Below are 17,781 nucleotides of genomic sequence, written 5' to 3'. Positions count from 1 at the left end.
CCTCACTTTTGTTAGTCTTTTGTAATTATAATTGTAGTTGCAGGTATAGATTTAGCTTTAGCTTTAGCCTTAGCTATACAACTGTTGTAGTTGTGGATTTATAATTGTAGTAATTCTCTTAGCAATAGTTACATTTAAATACGTTGCAGCAGTAGTTATGGATTTAGCTTCCAGATTTGACCTTTTTTTTTCCTCCTGCTTAGGAAAGATTAAGCAAAAGATGGGTAAGATATTTCTCAAAGCCAGCAACACTTCAATATTTAATCCTTCAGTTTCTTCTTTATTTTCCTCTCCTAATTATTTAAAACATTGGCAGCAGCACTTTTGCTCAAAACGAGCATTCGCCAATGGCTTGGCTCTCCTGATGCCCTCAGAAACAAACAAACAAACAGCTTCATTTATATACCGCTTCATACTGAACTAACAGTGTCTAAGTGGTTTACAATTGTAAGCTAATTGCCCCCCAGCAAGCTGGGTACTCATTTTAGCGACCTCGGAAGGACTCAAGCCTGAGTCGAACTTGAGCCCTTTTGTTGGTATTCAATTTGTAACCTTATGGTTTTGAGTGGCTGCAGTACAGGCATTTAACCATTGCGCCACCAGGGCTCCTGGTGCCCTCCACTTCTCCACACCCATTCCTGGCTTCAGCCCTCGGTTTTCACCCCCAAATAGGTTTTTTTGAAGTGGGAACTGACTCTCTGTGAGAGACCCTTCAGCTCCCTATGCTTAGGAAGACTTGTCTCCATTTCATGCCTTCATTCTTTTTAGGTTTAATCTCAGAGAAAAAAGACCTTTGGCAAAGAGCTTTTGGCAGAACTCTGTCAAAACACTCCTTGCACCTTCATTAGCTGATTGGAAGTCCCTAATAGGAAAATATTTTTTTGACAAGAGGGGAGGTATGACTTGTTGGAGGGAGACAGGGTCTACCCCTCAATTAAACTGTATTAGCTGTTTTCTTTTGAAAGGTTTTGAGGGACACAGCTGTGTTAAACCATTGCAGACAAAACAACAAATAGTCATATATCACTTAAAAATGAAGACATTTTTCTTGGCAGATATATTCAGAGATTGTAGCTCACCTCATCAGCTTCATGGACTATGGGCTCAGGTGACAGATTATTATAGAAGTGCTGGGGTGGCGTGGATTGTAATAATTGGAATCAGAGAGAACTGCAATACAAAAATATAACAGTGACCTTTACCTGAATAGTTTCATTAACAAACAGAAGTTGGGTAGTAACAAAGCAGTCAGCCTGTGTATTGGTAATCAGATTCAGTACATGTGAATATTCAAGGCCTTCATTTTTATCTTATTAAAAAATGAAATGTGATGCTATATTTTTATGCCTGACCTGGTTTTCCAAATGGTGAGAAGCTCCTCAACACATTACTTACCTAGACCTGGTTGTCTTTGGAAGGGCATCATTGAAGTCTTATTTGTATTGTGTTGTATTTATGTGTATTTACAGATGTGCAGGAAATGAAGGAGCAGCATAGGAGAACCAAAATGTAATATCTTCTATCAAATCTTTAAGGAAACATTTGGAATCCTAAGATATGTACTGAGACGAAATCCAACTCTCTGTGCCTCTTTGAGATGGACCAGATGGGCAGGAAAAAGCAGTTTGATCCTGGTTTTTCTGAAAGCTAGTCAAAACCCTGCTGTCCACACAGCCTGCTCCCAAAACAGGCCAAACACCCATAGGCTATCTGCACCATGCAGCGTCAAGCCATGCTGCATGGTTGTTATTTTTTTTTTTTTTGTTACCTGCCCAGCATGCATGCACACCATCACACAAACACACCACCTATGACCAAATTATCTCCCCGTTACCACCCAGATACCATTCCATTGGGTGCCTGCCTATATGATCGGCTGCACAGTTGCAAGTGTGATGCACCACCTATAGAAGGGCATCGGTGCATCAGTGTGCCCAGTGACACACTGGCAAAGTACATTCATACAGTCCCCCCATACATGCCCCTTTCACCCCCTTCACTCCCTGCCCCCTGTTGGACTGTCTGTTTTTTTATGTTGTAATTACATCAATTGCGTTATTTGCTTTGCCATACTCCCGCACTGGCACCAGGCTGTTTATATGCTGGTGCGATTAAGAGCATTTTCTACCTGAGTTGGAGTATTTCAGCTTCTTTTGGCTCCCTTTTTTACCACTGGAACATGGCTTTATTTTGCTTTCCCCTTGGTTTTGCCTCATGCATTATCTAAACAGCCCACCTTCAAAGTGGTTAGAAACAGCTTTATTTGATCAGTGTGGACTACCCTTTTGTCTCTTTTTCATTTAAGGCACAGACCGACATTACTCTCATCCTTACCCTTTGGTTGAATGGAAAGGCAAGGAAAGGGATGAATCCTTCAGCTACCTGATTTTGGGGCAGGCCTCTTATCTTCCAAGGAGACTCATTACCTGAATATAATGATCAATCAGCATTTTCCCCATGTCTATGATTCTGGCTAATTAGTACATAGTCCATGTTAACTCTGCATATAGAAATCTGTTAGGAAATCCATAAAAATATAATGCATAGGGCAGTGCTTTAAAAAGGTCTGGAATGTGCTTTGCTGGAAAAAAACAAATTGAATATATTGACAAAGGCGCTTGTATTTTTAAGGCTGCTAATAGCAACAGCTCTGAATGCATCACCATCCCTGAACTCTGTTCCACATCCTCTTTGTAGAAGGAGCTGTTACTTTGGAGACTGTCATATAACTGCAGTTTGAAGGACAAGGAGATGAAATAGGTGAACACCTTCCCCTTTCCGACCCAGTTCTAATTGGCACACACATCTGTCACCTAATAGTTATATGTGGGAGAGCCCTACAGGCAACTACAGCAGAGGAATGTAAAAGTTGCCTGGCTACTAGAAATAATTTAAGAAATTGGCTGATCCAGGGACGTAGCCAGGATTTTAGGAAGGGGGGGGGGGGGTTCCAGACTAACTGCCACCATTATAATGGGGCTTGGGTGCGGCAGCGCAGCAGCATGCACCATTCATTTTTCTAATGGAAGGGGACCCCAAGAACACCCCCCCCCCCTTTTTGGCTATGTCCCTGGCTGATCGCCTCCAAAATTTTCACCTATTTCAGATTTACAGTATTTAGTGGATGAAGACTCTAGTGGGGAGGGTGTTTTACTGATTTAAGAATCATATTTTTGGCCCATTGAGTGACTTACTTGATGCTGGCAAGTTGCTACATTTAACAGGATGGGTACCCAATCAATCTTCTGGATGGCAAACCACACTGGAAGCATCATGGAAGAGAAAACTTTAAAATAGACAGGTCTTAAAATAAAGAATCTGATCCCCAGGATAAAAATAAGTGTTGTGATGTTAGGAAAGATGGGCAGATATGCATCAAGAAACATTTAGGTGATCAAATGTGAGCAGGTAAGTGTTGAAGAAAAATAATGGCAGAGAAGATATCGGTTCTAGCTATTCTTTGAATTTATTCTAAGATAAAATGAAGCATATGGTACTGTGAGCTCTCCTGGACAGATCAGAATGTGAAAATGCTACTTTTTTGGGATTACATCTCCCAATGGCCATTCTGGTTGGTGATTCTGGGAATTGTCCAAAACAGTCCCTTTCCAAGTTCTAGGTCAGATGTTAATAAATCAAACATGCAAATCTCCAGCAAGGGACATATGATGTGGTGTAGCCATTTAGAAACAGGAAATGTTCATATAAATACTAGTGTAGGAGACAAGCTGAACACCTAGGAACCACCACAAAGTGAGAATGGCAGTTATATGGCACAGTCTCCATCCTGCACAGTGTAAATTCTACCAGTCAGGTATACACGAAAGTCTAACCTGACATATATTATTGCAGAGTGTTCAGAATTTCACAGTAATAAAATATTTACATAAAAATAGCATTTGTTTATGGTGGGAAATTGTTTCTGTAAGTGAATGGAATAGTTTCAGATGAAATGCCCTATGAAAATGCTTTCCACAAATTATCAGATTAATGTCTAAAATTCAAATTGAACACAAGACTTTCACCCACTGTTATTTTCTTATCATTGATAGAAACAGTTACCTAATCTTATAAGAATATTAAATGCTAATGTTTGAACTGAATAAAAGCACTGAAGACTAGGCCTATATTTAGTAACAACCAATTTAAGTCCTACTTATTTTAATGAGTCTGCTACTCCAAGTTTGACTAAGCATGAATACGACACCATTAAGATACTGCTATTCTTTTTTCTTCCTGAACTGTTTTAAATGAATGTTTAGAAATGAAAAGAAATGTATGTTAATTTCTAAAGTAAACAGTAAATAATCATATTATTCCTATTTAAAACAAGCCTTAAGAATTTAATGCTCAGTTCCTCAGAATCACAATGTGTGGCAGATAGTTTTCAGTTCTCAAACATTTATGGTCCTATCCCTTTTTCTCAATAGTAGTACATAATACTTCCTCTGTGCTTATTTGAAAATGTATTTCTTGCATTATAAGTCTTCAGATGACTCTTTTATACACAGCGTAACTACAAGTAAAACACAGAATAACTACAAATTTACTTTTTTCCCCTGATCAAAATCTGTAGAACATAGTACAAGAGAATCAGTGTGGAGTAGCAGACCCCCTTTAAATCTTACTTTGGCATACTGAGCTATCTGTTATGCTTTCAGGGTCAAAACACATATGGCATTAACAGATCCACATTAACATATTTACTCAAGTGATCTTGTAACATGCATCTGTGGAAGGCTCAAGTCTATGAAAGCTCATGCTACCAACAACTCTCTTTCAGTTAGTCTGGAGAAGGTGTTATAAGATCCCTGTGCATATTGATTTTTCAGACTAACATGGCTATGTCTATGAATGTTTACTCAAGATAAAATCTATTGAGTTCAGCAATTTTACCTTAGGCTAATAGTATAAATGCATTTTTGAATTTGATGTGCCAGTTTAAAAATAGAAATACAAAGGGGGGTGGTGGTGCGCACGCAAGGGTTATTAGCATAGTAAGCAGGGGTTTATTTCTTCATTTCCCCCTTTGGAGACCATAAAAAGTTTTCTTCCCAATGCAAACAGAACCTGCAGAATTGGAGTTTTTGTCAGGTTGCAGCAGGAAGGAAAATATGTAATTCCTCTTCCCTTCTTGCTGCAGTCCAAATAATTATCACCACAGCTGACTCTGTTTGCACTTTTAAAATCCTCAGTATACCATCCAAAGACACATTTAATATTATATGAAGTCTGGTCTTCACTCTAACCTTTCGCTATAGACTCTCTATCACAAGCATAAAATGAAGCTTTGTATATTAAAAATAATGATGGAATAATCTATATGTTTCGCTTCAATTTTAACGGTGAACGAAAACTAGTTGAACAAAAATCTGCAGAATAAAGAATGCAGAGTAGTGGTGGAATGGAAAATAATTATCTGGACCTATTGGAACTGCAATGAATCAGTTTCTGCCTGAATTATTTAAAAATCGCTGGATCAAAATGATACTCCCAGCTTCTCACTCAAAACATTTACTGCTGAACTGGAGGAAGCTTGGGTTAATCAGAAATATTTATGAGTGGTTTTTGTGGCAGTTGTTGTTCTGTGCCTTCAAATAGTTTTTTATTTATGGCAACCCTAAGGCAACTCTATGATGGGGTTTTCTTGGCAAAATTTGTTCAGAGCAGGTTTGCCATTGCCTTTCCCTGAGAGCATATGGTGTGCCCAGTGGGTTTTATGGCCCAGTTGGGAATTGAATCCTGGTCTTCAGAGTTGTAGTTCAAACCGCTATGCCATGCTGGTTAAAGTTATATCGATAATTTTCATTTCTTGTTCTCAGAACAAATTTTCAGTCTCAGAATAACTTAATTTTAAATTTATGTCTTTTGTACCATGATCAGGCTATATCTCAAGTCTGTAGTTGTTTAAAGTTTGTAATAATACTAATATTAATACCAATAATAAATAAATGACAAGAAAAGACTAAGCCCAACAGTGTATGCTATCACTTGTTGATGTTTCCTGAACTTTTGATTTTGAACCAATCAAATCCTGATATAACCCTCAGCACTCTTTAAGAGTTCAACTCCATTGACTTCAACTGAATACAATAACATTAGATAGCTACTGTTATTGGGAAACTGTTGCTCATAATCAATTAACTGGTTAAAAATATTTCATTATTTCATATTAGTTGACATTTTGAAGTAAATAGTTTAGTGTTTAGGAGATCCTAAGTCTTTCATCAAAAACAGTATCTATCAACAATTTACATATGTATTATAATTTTATTGGAACTGAATATTTGTTCACTGTGGGCAGTTGCTATTCAACTCTGGCCGAAAACACACTGAAAAAGCAATCCAGTTTGAGATCACTAATTGACCTGGCTCAGTGCTAGGGAATTCTGGGAATTGTAGTTTATTATGGCACCAAAGCTCTCTGACAGAGAAGGCTAAATGTCTCACAAAACAACAGTTCCCAGAATTCTTAGCATTAAGGCAGGATCATTAAAGCAGTCTCAAACTGGATTATTTCTGCACTGTGTTTTGGACCTCTGATGATAAATTCTCAGTGTCTAAATCTCCATGGGGAAAAAATTGATTAATCCTACTGGTTGACATAATGAAGGTCCCAGGCTTGAGTAATTTATCAGATAATTCAAATCATATTGAGTCCTTTCATAACAACACGTTTTCTGGGTGACATATTATAGGCACATAATTTAATTTTCAGTAAATTGGTGGTTGGAAGAAGGGTCTAGTACATTTTGTTAAGCATATTTCCTTTAAATATCTTTATTCCTCTCTTGCTTTTTATTTGTTATGTCCGATCAACTCTCTCTCTCTCTCTCTCTCTGTGTGTGTGTGTGTGTAAAATATGGCTTAATGATTAATAATATGCAAAATACTGAGTTATAGCTAACATTCTATTAATTTGCCATTCATTTAATGGGAATTTCCTCTGAACTTTTCATGGCTCTCCAGAGAATCCCTTATCCCACCATAAGATAACTGGTTTTTCAGAAGCTCCTCTACCCCACCAGAAAAGATAAGAGGGTAAGAGGAGTAGAGTCGCTTTCTGTTCTGTTGATGAAAATCTTCTGGTATAATCCAACAAATGTAAGATTTCAATCAGATTTGATGTGTGTTGAATTCTTTGCTTCTTAAACCAGTACATAAGAGGCTAACAGCCTAATGTTGCATGATTATTTGGGCATAATCTTTTGGCAATGTTCACAAGTAAATGTATGCATGATTGCGGTTTAAGAAATATATTCTCATAAAAATCAGAGAGTGTCTCGGGGGGGGGGGGGTCTGGTCATTGGTAACTGTGGAGCTTCCTCTTATCTCTTCAGCATATATATAGATATAGATATAGATTTGCTTGTGATTGTTCAAAAAGAAGTAAAATAGCCATTAATTAATAATTTAATTAATAATAATAATTTGTTTTATTTATATACCGCTATTCCAAAGATCATAGCGGTGAACAGCAAGTAAGCTAATTAGCAAGTAAGCTAATTTGCCCCCAACAGTCTGGGTACTCATTTTAGCGACCTCGGAAGGATGCAAGCCTGAGTCGAGCTTGGGCCCTTTTGCTGGTCTTGAACTCGCAACCTTGTGGTTTTGAGTGAATGGCTGCAGTACAGGCATTTACCCACTGCGCCACCAAAATTGTTGTCGTTACTTTGCCCCTGTCAGTTTGAAATCATAAGTCCCACCTTATACATTCTACAACAGTTAAGTTGCAACAGGGAGACTACTGCAGTTGCTTTTTGGATATTCAGATATTGCCCAATACTTGAGCCAAAAATAACTATTCTGATAGAATTTGATACAGTTTTCCCCACCCCCCTTAAACTGTGATTTTTGTGGATTGTGCAATATTAAGCAATGGTAGGTGAGCATTTGGATTATTCTAATCAACATGGCAACACTAGTTTTATTAAATTTAGATAGCAGATCTGAAGAAGTGAAGCTGCAGATGTGTTTGGAATCATTCAGAAAGTTCTTGCAAAACATTTCTTCTCAGAATATCACTTCTGTAGTAAAGGACAAATATTTTTAGAATCTAAAATCTGAGATAAAATATGGTCAGGTAAAGTGATGGATGTAGGAAGACATGGATTAATCAGGCTCAGCGTTATTGATCTGAAACACAGATTTGATATTAGAGTAATAGACGTGTAAATACCAGTGTTGTATTATAAAAAACAGGTAGGGGGAAAAATGAGAAGCAGTCTAATATATTGTTGGGAACAATCCCTTTTACATGTTATCTCTGTGAAGAAGTTCTCACATCATGATGATATAAAATCATTAAGATGGGGGAGGGGAATACTGTAAACCAGGAAAATGTGCAAAACAGGACAACCAAAATGAGTCTGGAATAACTCACCTATGAAGAAAAATTACAATGTTTGAGACTATAAAAGACGAGTGAGGGAAGACATGATACAGGTGCATAAAATTGTATGTTATGCACAGAACATACATAGGCAGAAATGTTTGTCCATCACTCATAAAATCAGAAGCCATGCCACCCACTAAAGGGGGGGGGGGGGGAAGAAAGAGAAAAGAAATTATTTTTCCATACAGCCGGTAGTTAAAAATTGTAAAACTGGCTGTGCCAAGACACTGGACATATTTACAATAAGACTAGGAAAATTTAATGGAATTATCTATTCTAGACACTTCCCATCTGCACAAGAGGCAATATGCCTCCATGTTTCAGTTGCTGATATAAGAGTCAGAGGGTACTGTTGCACTCATGCCCCATTTGTGGGTTTTCCACAGACCAGAGGCAGGTGACATCTGGATGACAACTAGAATGGAGCCCCTCTCTCTTTATTTTGTGGCCCTGATTTATTTTGTTGTCAGTTACATTTGACTTTGGAGGAAAACAAACAAACAAAGCCCTTCACTGTGGGGTTTTGGTAGCCCATGATATACATGAATGGTCAAAAATGGACTCTGGACTACTATAGTCATAGGCATCTGAGGTTGGCCACTGTATTAACACAATCTTGTATTGTTCATGTGTAGGCATCTAGACAGTTCATATCCCTGCACAATCACTGATCATGCACAGGATCATCCTCCTCATCATGTAAACATTCTGTGTGGATTGGAATAGTGTTAGATGAAGACCATGGAGAGAGACCTGGGATTCAATTGCCCCTCAGCCATTAACCTCTCTGGGGACCTTTTCATACAGGTAAAATTGGGAGATTAAGCTGGTCACAAAGCAGGGTCATCCAGGCATCAGGGACAATTTCACAATTGCTTTTCAGAAGACGCTGTGCACAAACCAGTTAGAAACCAAACAGAAAGTGAAGTGAATCAGGGAATAAGCATTTTTGCAAAAGTATCATGTTTTCATTTCCAGTTTATTCATGAATTTGCTTTTTTCACTTATCTGCAGCAGTCTGAAAACCATGTGCCGGATTCTCTCTGTTCCCAGATTTCCCATGGTTCCTTTGCTGTGCCGAGGAGAGGGGGGCAGGCTTGTTCTTAAAGGGACACACACACAACACACATCCTCTTTCCCTTGCATGGCTGGTCTCCTCCTGCTGCAGCATGGAACAGCTGATGGGAGAACAAGAGAGAGGACATTTTGGAATTCCTCCTGTACAGGAGGGAGAAATGAGGACATGACCTGGAAAAGGAGGGCATCTGGGAGTTTCAGCCCTCACTGAAATCAGGCAGGTTAATGGACCAGCCCTGTCCTCTTTCTCTCTTGTGTGTGTGTGTGTGTGTGTGTGTGTGTGTATGTGCGTGTGTGGTTTTATGAGAGTTTGCAAAGGGAAACCTCAGCCTGCCTTCCTCTGAAACAGCTTCTGGGGCAAAGAGGATTTTCCTCCTGTTTCCCTTCCCTCTCTAGAGCATATATGTGAATGCACTTGTGGAAATGACAGTTTGGAGCATGTGCAAAAAGGTTATTTCTAAGCTATCAACAGGATTTGTTCTCATCTGTCTGAAATCCAAATTCACTTTTTACCCACTTTCTTGTCTAAGTAATGTTCTTTTAACTCTTTGTTGTGCTGTGTGTGTGATAAGCATTATCAAATTTACCTGCTTTTCCAGAATGTCAAGACTTTAACCATTTTCAGGATGGAAGCACTTAGGTCCCAGTGTGAAAAAAAATTGAGTGACCTAAGTTAACCACCATATCTTAGTCTAACCTACCTAACAGAATAGTTGCAAGGATAATATGGAAAAGGAGAAAGCTTAAATACAGTACTGAGCTCCTTAGAGGAAGGGCAGTATAACAATGTAGTAAAAAAATTAGGAGATGGATATTTGTAGGAGGTTATTTTTAATTATTCCACCTCCATTAGTTTTTTTATATTAGGCAATCCCTGTAATATTTGTTTCAGTCAAAGTGAATGAAGATTATCCCGTATTAAAATGGTGGCATTGTTCAAAAGACACCAGTGAACTCCTTTTTTGTTTTTGTTTTTCACAATAAAGAAACCTGATTTTATGCATAAACTCGAAATGGAATCATGGGATGTGAGCTTTTTTGTGACATATTTTGACAAATTTGCCTCTTTGCTCTAAATATTAATATTTGCCAATATGGCCCGAAAATGTTAAATAGTAACCTATAAAGCTTTATTTGTTTTCTCAGCACAGAGACTGTTATTTTCCTTTACAAGTGGGGCTCCAGATTATTATTTTTTTAAAAGGAATGAACAAGGAGCTGTTGGAAGCTGTGTTTTGTGCTCTGTAAAGGTCTTCAGAGCTGAGGTGAGAAACAAAGGCAAAGTAAAATATTTTGAGAATGCTCCCTACTGAACTCAGTGGGACTTATTTTCAAGTAAACATGCACAGGACTGGCTTGCAAAACTGGCTTCGTGGAACACAGAGACCCAGCTGGACCTGCCTGTGCCTGAATTAGGTATGCAGAAACCCAAGAGAGACAGAAATTACTTCCTCCCCGGGTTTAGCAAAATCCAGAACAATGAAAATACAAGCCATCCCCAGCCACCAGATACACGTGAGGATGTGAAGAGCAAGACACTTTCTCCTGAGTTAACTCACAAGTTTCACTGAAGCCACCTTCTTGCCAGGAAATCTGTATTCCAAATATACAACATTGGGTAGGGTCTGTGAACTGGGAATCATGTTCTCTATATGCCCAAAATCTTACTGTGATAAATCTGCCCATAGTTTGTGGAGATGGAAGTGCTCATTCATATGCTCATTTACTATCCTAGTATTAGCACTCTATATTGTCCACATCTCAGCTCTAGCACTGAGCATTCTTTCTTACACAGAGACACCCTGATCTCCACTGAAACCTGACAGGGCTAGCCTTAGCATTAAGCAAAGCAAGGTGCTGCTCACCCCAGCAAACAGATGATGTCTCCAAAAATACAAGCTGTTACCCTTTATTGAATGCAGTATTGTGTTTCTGTACTGTCCAGAAGGGGAGAGATGCTTGTGGGATTTTCTGCCTCACAACTTGGCCACCCTTCCAATTAAAAACACAACAGCTGTGTTGGATCAGAATGAAGACTTTCCAGTCTAGGGCTGCCAGAATGAAAACTGGAGATGGCTCCTGTCGGTTGTGTAGAAGAGGAACTTCCAGCATGCAACCAGGCAACAAACAACCCCTGCTGAAATTCTCCTCTTCTCTGTGTGTGTATGTCCCTTTGTGTTGTCTGCTGATTTATGGCAACCCATGAATTTCATAGGGTTTTCTTAAGCAAGGAATACTCAGAGGTGGTTTCTTCAGCTCTTTCTGCTGAAATATAACTTACAGCACCTGGCATTCATTGTCCACCTTCCATCCAAACACTAACCAGGGCTTACCCTGTTTAGCTTCCAAGATCAGACAGGATCTGATGCCTTTGGGGTATTTTGTTGTTGTTGTTGTTGCCTTCAAGTTGTTTCCAACTTATGCCAACCTTAAGGTGAACCTGTCATGGGGTTTTCTTGGCAAGTTTCTTCAGAGTGGATTTACTATTGCCATCCTCTGAGGCCAAGAGTGTGACTTGCCAAGGGACACACCAAAGATTTCATGTCTGAGTGGGGATTTGAACCCTGTTCTCCAGAGTCATAGTCCAGCGCTGCAGCCACTACATTATGCTGGCTTTCAGGAACATTAAAGGTACAGGAGTGGGCAGATAGACACTAAAAGAGGCAGAGAAGAAACAAAGGTCAATAGAGGACACACTTCAAGCAATAAAGGAAAGAAGCGAAGCAAAACAAAAGGGGAGATAGAATCAATGAATGCAACTGTCCAATGACTAGTGTGCAAGTATAAAGAAAACTACTATAATACCCAATGCAAAGAAATAGATGTCAGCAACAAAAAAGAATGTCAGACCTTTTTCTCAATATCAAATGAAAGTTCAAACCAAGGATGTGAGGTGCTTTGTGATCAGAAGAGGAACATACTACAAGATCAGGTAGAAATAAAAAGATGATGGAAGTATGCAGAAGAGCTATATGAAAGAGAACACAAAATGAATGACACATGGAATGAAGAACCATATGAAGATGAACCCCAAATCCAAGAGAGCAAGGTGGAAGCTGCGATAATTGATATTGGGAAGAAGAAATCACCAGGAACAGATATTACAATACAATTACTACAGTCCAAAAAGACAGAATTAACTTGAGTGATAACTAAAATATGGCAGCAAATATGGAAAACAAAACACTGGTCAACAGACTGGAAACAATGTATACACATCCCAATCCACACACACACACACACACACACACACAAAGATACAAAGACTGCAGCAACTATAGGACCATAACATAAATTTCCCATGCAAGCAAAATTACGCTAACAATTCTCCAGCATATACTCCAATCATATAGGAAGAGAAAAACCCCAGAGGTGCAAGCGGGGTTCAGAAAAGAAAGAGGCATTAGTGACCGTATTGCAAACATACAATGGTTAATGGAGTGCACCAAGGAATTCCAAAAGAAAATGAACAAGTGCTTCATTGGAGTTTATCACATGGGAGAGAATTTGGGGGTATAAATGGTGATTAACCCTTGATTAACCCGCAATTGCGCAAATGGTTTTCACACAACACTGCATGCAAACTGCAATTATCCCACGATTGACCTGCAATTAACCCACAATTGTGTGCAAAGGCATGCATGGTTTTCACATGACATTGAGACAAAACATGCCATTATCCTGTGAATAACCAGGCAAGAAACAACACTAACTAATTAATGGAATTTTCCCATGAATGACTTTTTGCTGTTTCTTACCTGGTTCTGCCCTGGCTCTTCATGGGATACCAGCACTTGCATTAATGTCACTTTAAACAGCTTTTAATGTCAATTGCATGATTTTCACAGATTGTTGTTTAAATCCCATTTCCCCCAGTGTGACAAACTCCATTCACAGGGATTTTCCTGCAAATGACTGGTTGCTGTTTCTTGCCTGGTTATTCCCAGGATAATGGCACTTCCATTGCTTATCAGGTGAAAACCTTAATCGCTGTTGCACAGTTTTCAATGAAAATTCCTGGGCTCGCGACGCTTTATGCCTGGTGTCGTATAAAGACATTAATTGCAAAAGAGGCTGTTGGGGGTGTTTTGATTGTGATTTCCTGCATGGCAGAATGGTTGGACTGGATGGACCTTGCGGTCTCTTCCAACTGTATTCTGCTTTGGTCAGGCCCCACTTGGAATATTGTGTCCAGTTCTGGGCACCACATTTCAAAAAGGATGTTAAGAAACTGGAGTGTGTCCAAAGGAGGGCAACTAAAATGGTGAATGGTCTGGAACCATGCCATATGACGAAAGACTTAGAGAGCTGGGGATGTTTAGCCTGGAGAAGAGAAGGTTAAAAGGTGATATGATAGCCCTGTTTAAATACTTGAAGGGATGTCATATTGAGGAGGGAGCAAGCTTGTTTTCTGCTGCTCAAGAGACTAGGACCTGGAACAATGGATGCAAGCTCCAGGAAAAGAGATTCCACCTCAACATCAGGAGGAACTTCCTGACAGTAAGGGCTGTTTGACAGTGGAACACACTTCCTAGGAGTGTAGTGGAGTCTCCTTCTTTGGAGGTCTTTAAGCAGAGGCTGGATGACCATCTGTCAATGGGGATGCTTTGATTGAGTATTCCTGCGTGGCAGAATGGGGTTGGAGTAGATGGCCCTTGGTGTCTCTTCCAACTCCATGATTCTATGAAAGGACCACCTCAGCAGAGACCACCTACTCCCTCAGACAGCCCCTCACACCCACCCTTCCCGCCAAAAAACAATAACAGAGCCCTTTTTGCTTTATTCCCCTCAGAGCAGGGGCAGCCAATTGGGAGAGAGAGGCAGAGAGAGAGAGAGAGAGGCTCCTGCAACTGAGGAGGAAAGGCTTTCACTGGGGCGCGCGCTGAGCATCTGGCGTGCGCGTGCAAGAAAAAAGAAGAAGACCCCCTTCCCCTCCCTCCTTCTTTCCTTCCTTCTTTCCTTCCCTCCAAAACCAGAAAGGTACTGGCTGCCTTTGCTTTTTGCTTTTGCAAAGTAGAGCATCCCTTTCTCCAAATGCCCAAAACTCCGTGGCGCTGCTCCTCCTCTTCTTCCACCCTCACCACCACTTCTCCTCCTCCTCCTCCTCCTTCCTTCCTCCTCCTCTTCTTCTTCCCTTCAGGCGCTTGGACTTTCTTCCCCTCCTTCTCCTCCTCCTCCTTCTCCTCTTCCTCCTCCTGAGGCCAACTTTGATGGAGAATTTCACCTTGCGCTGGAACAATGCCGGTCATGAAAGGATTACTGGCACCTCAGAACACCTTCCTGGACACCATCGCCACCCGCTTCGACGGCACACGTAAGTCTCCCCCGCCAGCAGGGCAAGGCAAGCCGGGCAAGGCAGCCCTCCTGCCCCTGCCTCCCTGGTCCTGGCAGAGAAGAAGGAGCCACTCAAAGGAAGCAGCAGCTGCCATCAAACTTTGGCTCTGTTTCCAAGGAGGTGATGGATGAGGGGCGTGTTGCTGGGCAGAGCCCACCAGAGATGGCTTGGGGGGGGGGGTTAATCGATTCATCTAGAACAGAGCCCGCCTTGGTCGCATCGGGAACTTGGGGGCTTCAGGAGTCAGCCTCCGACATTGAAACTAGCTTCAAAGTGGATCTTTCCCCCTCAGGATTTTTGCTGGGAACAGCCTTGGGTCCCACCCCAGGAGACAGGTGGCAGACGTGTGTGTGTGTGTGTGGATGTGGATATGTATGTCTCTGTGTGTATGTATATGTGTGTGTGTGTGTGTGTATGAGTGGGTCCCACTCCAAGAGATAGGGGCAGATAAATGAAATATATATATGTGTGTGTGTGTATGCATGTACGTGTGTGTGTGTGTGTGTGTGTGTGTGTATCTGTGTGTGTGTGTTGTATTACTGGGTCTCACTTCAGGAGATGGGTGGCAGACAAATGAAATACATATAATATATACACACATGTGTGTGTGCATGCATGTATGTATATGTATGGGTCCTACTTCTGGAGATATGGCACACAAATTTTATATATATATATATATATATATATATGCATGTGTGTGTGTGCAGGTATATATATTTGTGCGTGGGTGTGTATATTAGTGGTGCCCACTTCAGGAGATAGGTGGCAGACAAATGAAATATATATATATGTGTGTATACAGATATATGTATATCTGTGTATGTGTGTGTGTATATATATATATATACACACACACAGTATTTCATTTGTCTGCCACCTATCTCTTGAAGTTGGACCCACTAATATATATACATATATACACAGATACATAGACACAGATACAGAGACACACACATATATACACATATACATGCATATGCATACACATACACACTTGCGCGCACACGTGCACACACACACACATATATATGTCATTTGCCTGCCACCTATCTCCTGAAGTGGAACCCATTAATACACACACACACACACACACATATTTGTCCGCCACCTATCTCCTGGAGTGGGATCCATTTATAAATGCACACAGACACACATACATATACATACATATATATACATGTATACACACACACACATATGGTTGTGGTGGTGGTATGTGCCTTCAAGTCCTTCCTGACTTATGGTGACCTGAAGGCAACACTATCCTGGGCTTTTCTTGGCAAGCTTTCTTCAGAGGGGGTTTGCCCTGCCCTTCCCCTGAGGCTGAGAGAGTGTGACTTGCCCAAGGTCTCCCAGTGGGTTTCTAGTGGCCGAGCTGGGATTTGCACCCAGGGCCTCCAGACAGTCATAGTTAATAGGATTCAGCTGTTTTGAATCCCAGTTTGGGAGAGAGGCTGGATGTAAATTCCTTAAATAAATCAAATAAGTACATTAGCCCAACACTCAAACCATATATACACAATGGCAAACCTCCTCTCTGAAGAACCTTGCTGAGAAAACCCTATGATAGTTTCACCTCAAGGATCACCATAAGTCAAAAATGATTTGGAGGCACACAACAACAAACACACACACACACACCCCTCAATCCCTGCCCAGCCCCACTTCCCAAACTTGTGAACCATTTTTGAATATGCTGTATCTAATCTAAACATGGGACTTGGGGGTGGAAAAGAGACCCTTCCCAACAAGCAGACTTTGATTCTCTGAATGTAGCTTTGTTTCACATCCTCACCACTCCCCCTGATTTATATATATATTTAAAAAAAACAAAACTCTGTAAAGGCTTAATTCTTGTAAACCAGGTTTTGTGTTGGCTAGACAGCTGTTGTCTGAGGTTGCTGAATGAAGCCTACATCCAGCCGATTACTGAATGAATTTATTACGGCAGCGAAGAGAGAAAGGATGAAATGGTAGGCTTTTTATTCAGGACGCTGGACAGATCCAATCGTTCTCGCCCTGAACTGCATAATCTTGGAGAGGTTGCTGGCTTGTGTTGAGGGCCTGTTTTTTTTATATATAACATTCCAGCTGTTCCAAGAGGTTTGTGGGCTTTTCTTTTTTAAAATAATAAAAACAACAAACCAGTTTGAAGCCAATTTCTCTCCCTTTCCCAGCACACACACATGGCCTTCCTGCCGCCTCAGCTAATCCGTGTTGAATGGCTCCCTTGCGATATATTGTATTCACATAATAGTAAGGGAGTGCCTCCTGTGTGCCAGTTGTCTATATAATGGAACACACACACACATATGGAGCCTGAAAGGTTATTGAACTTTGTACGTTTTCATTTGTTGATATCAACCCTGGTGGTGGGGACAGAGCTATCTAGGTATTTCAGTAGCAGAATACATAAACAATAAGGTGTGTTCAGTCGAAGTTTGTCTGCAGTGGGAAAACCGGCTGTAATGGACAGTCAAACTGCATTAGACTATATCTTAAGTCTTGAGTCAGACTAATAAAGCCAGATGAAAACTTTATGGTTTCAGTTTGGCTGAAATACATTATTCTGCATTCTGTTATGCAGCCCTAGCTCATTTTCAACCTTTTTACTTGAGAGGTGCCAAACAAATGCCTGTGTTCTTCATAGTGGGAACTGGTGCATGCAGATAAAATGCAGTAAGATTCTGAAAGCTAACAGTTTATCTTCCAGGTCAGTGGATGTTTAAGCTTATTTTTTTTCCCAAGAAGAAAAAGATTTTCATAAAAAGACACTTGCGCCATTTAGTGTTTTACATGTGCATTCCAGTCCTTTAGCCATCTGTGGGTTTTTTTTTCATGGAAAGAGGAGGAATTTTGAAGAATTACAAGTTGCACCACATCCAAATCAAGCTGAATTATCTTTGGGCAAAAGGTCTGAAATGAAGCTAAATACGTAGAATATTAGTCAGCTGGATACTGGCAATGGTTG

The 17,781-nt window shown here is 40.4% G+C and overlaps 1 protein-coding gene across 2 annotated transcripts in view; it reads left to right on the top strand.

Annotated features, from left to right (window-relative positions):
- Positions 1 to 14,421: 14,421 nt before the first annotated feature.
- The window catches only part of KCNH8 (potassium voltage-gated channel subfamily H member 8), a 196,637-nt gene continuing 193,277 nt past the window's right edge, over positions 14,422 to 17,781 (top strand). For both annotated transcript variants that reach the window (XM_089532959.1, XM_089532958.1), the window contains exon 1: positions 14,422 to 14,786. In XM_089532959.1, coding sequence (XP_089389085.1) covers positions 14,711 to 14,786 — 76 coding nt within the window. In that variant the 5' untranslated portion in view covers positions 14,422 to 14,710. The remainder of the gene's footprint in view (positions 14,787 to 17,781) is intronic.

This window comes from Sceloporus occidentalis, unplaced genomic scaffold, assembly GCF_023333645.1.
Source record: "Sceloporus occidentalis isolate IW3139 unplaced genomic scaffold, rSceOcc1.0.p SCAF_7, whole genome shotgun sequence".
In the NCBI taxonomy this organism is placed as follows: Eukaryota; Metazoa; Chordata; class Lepidosauria; order Squamata; family Phrynosomatidae; genus Sceloporus; species Sceloporus occidentalis.
Note: the sequence above shows the minus strand (reverse complement) of the source record. Positions and strands in the feature narration are given on the sequence as shown.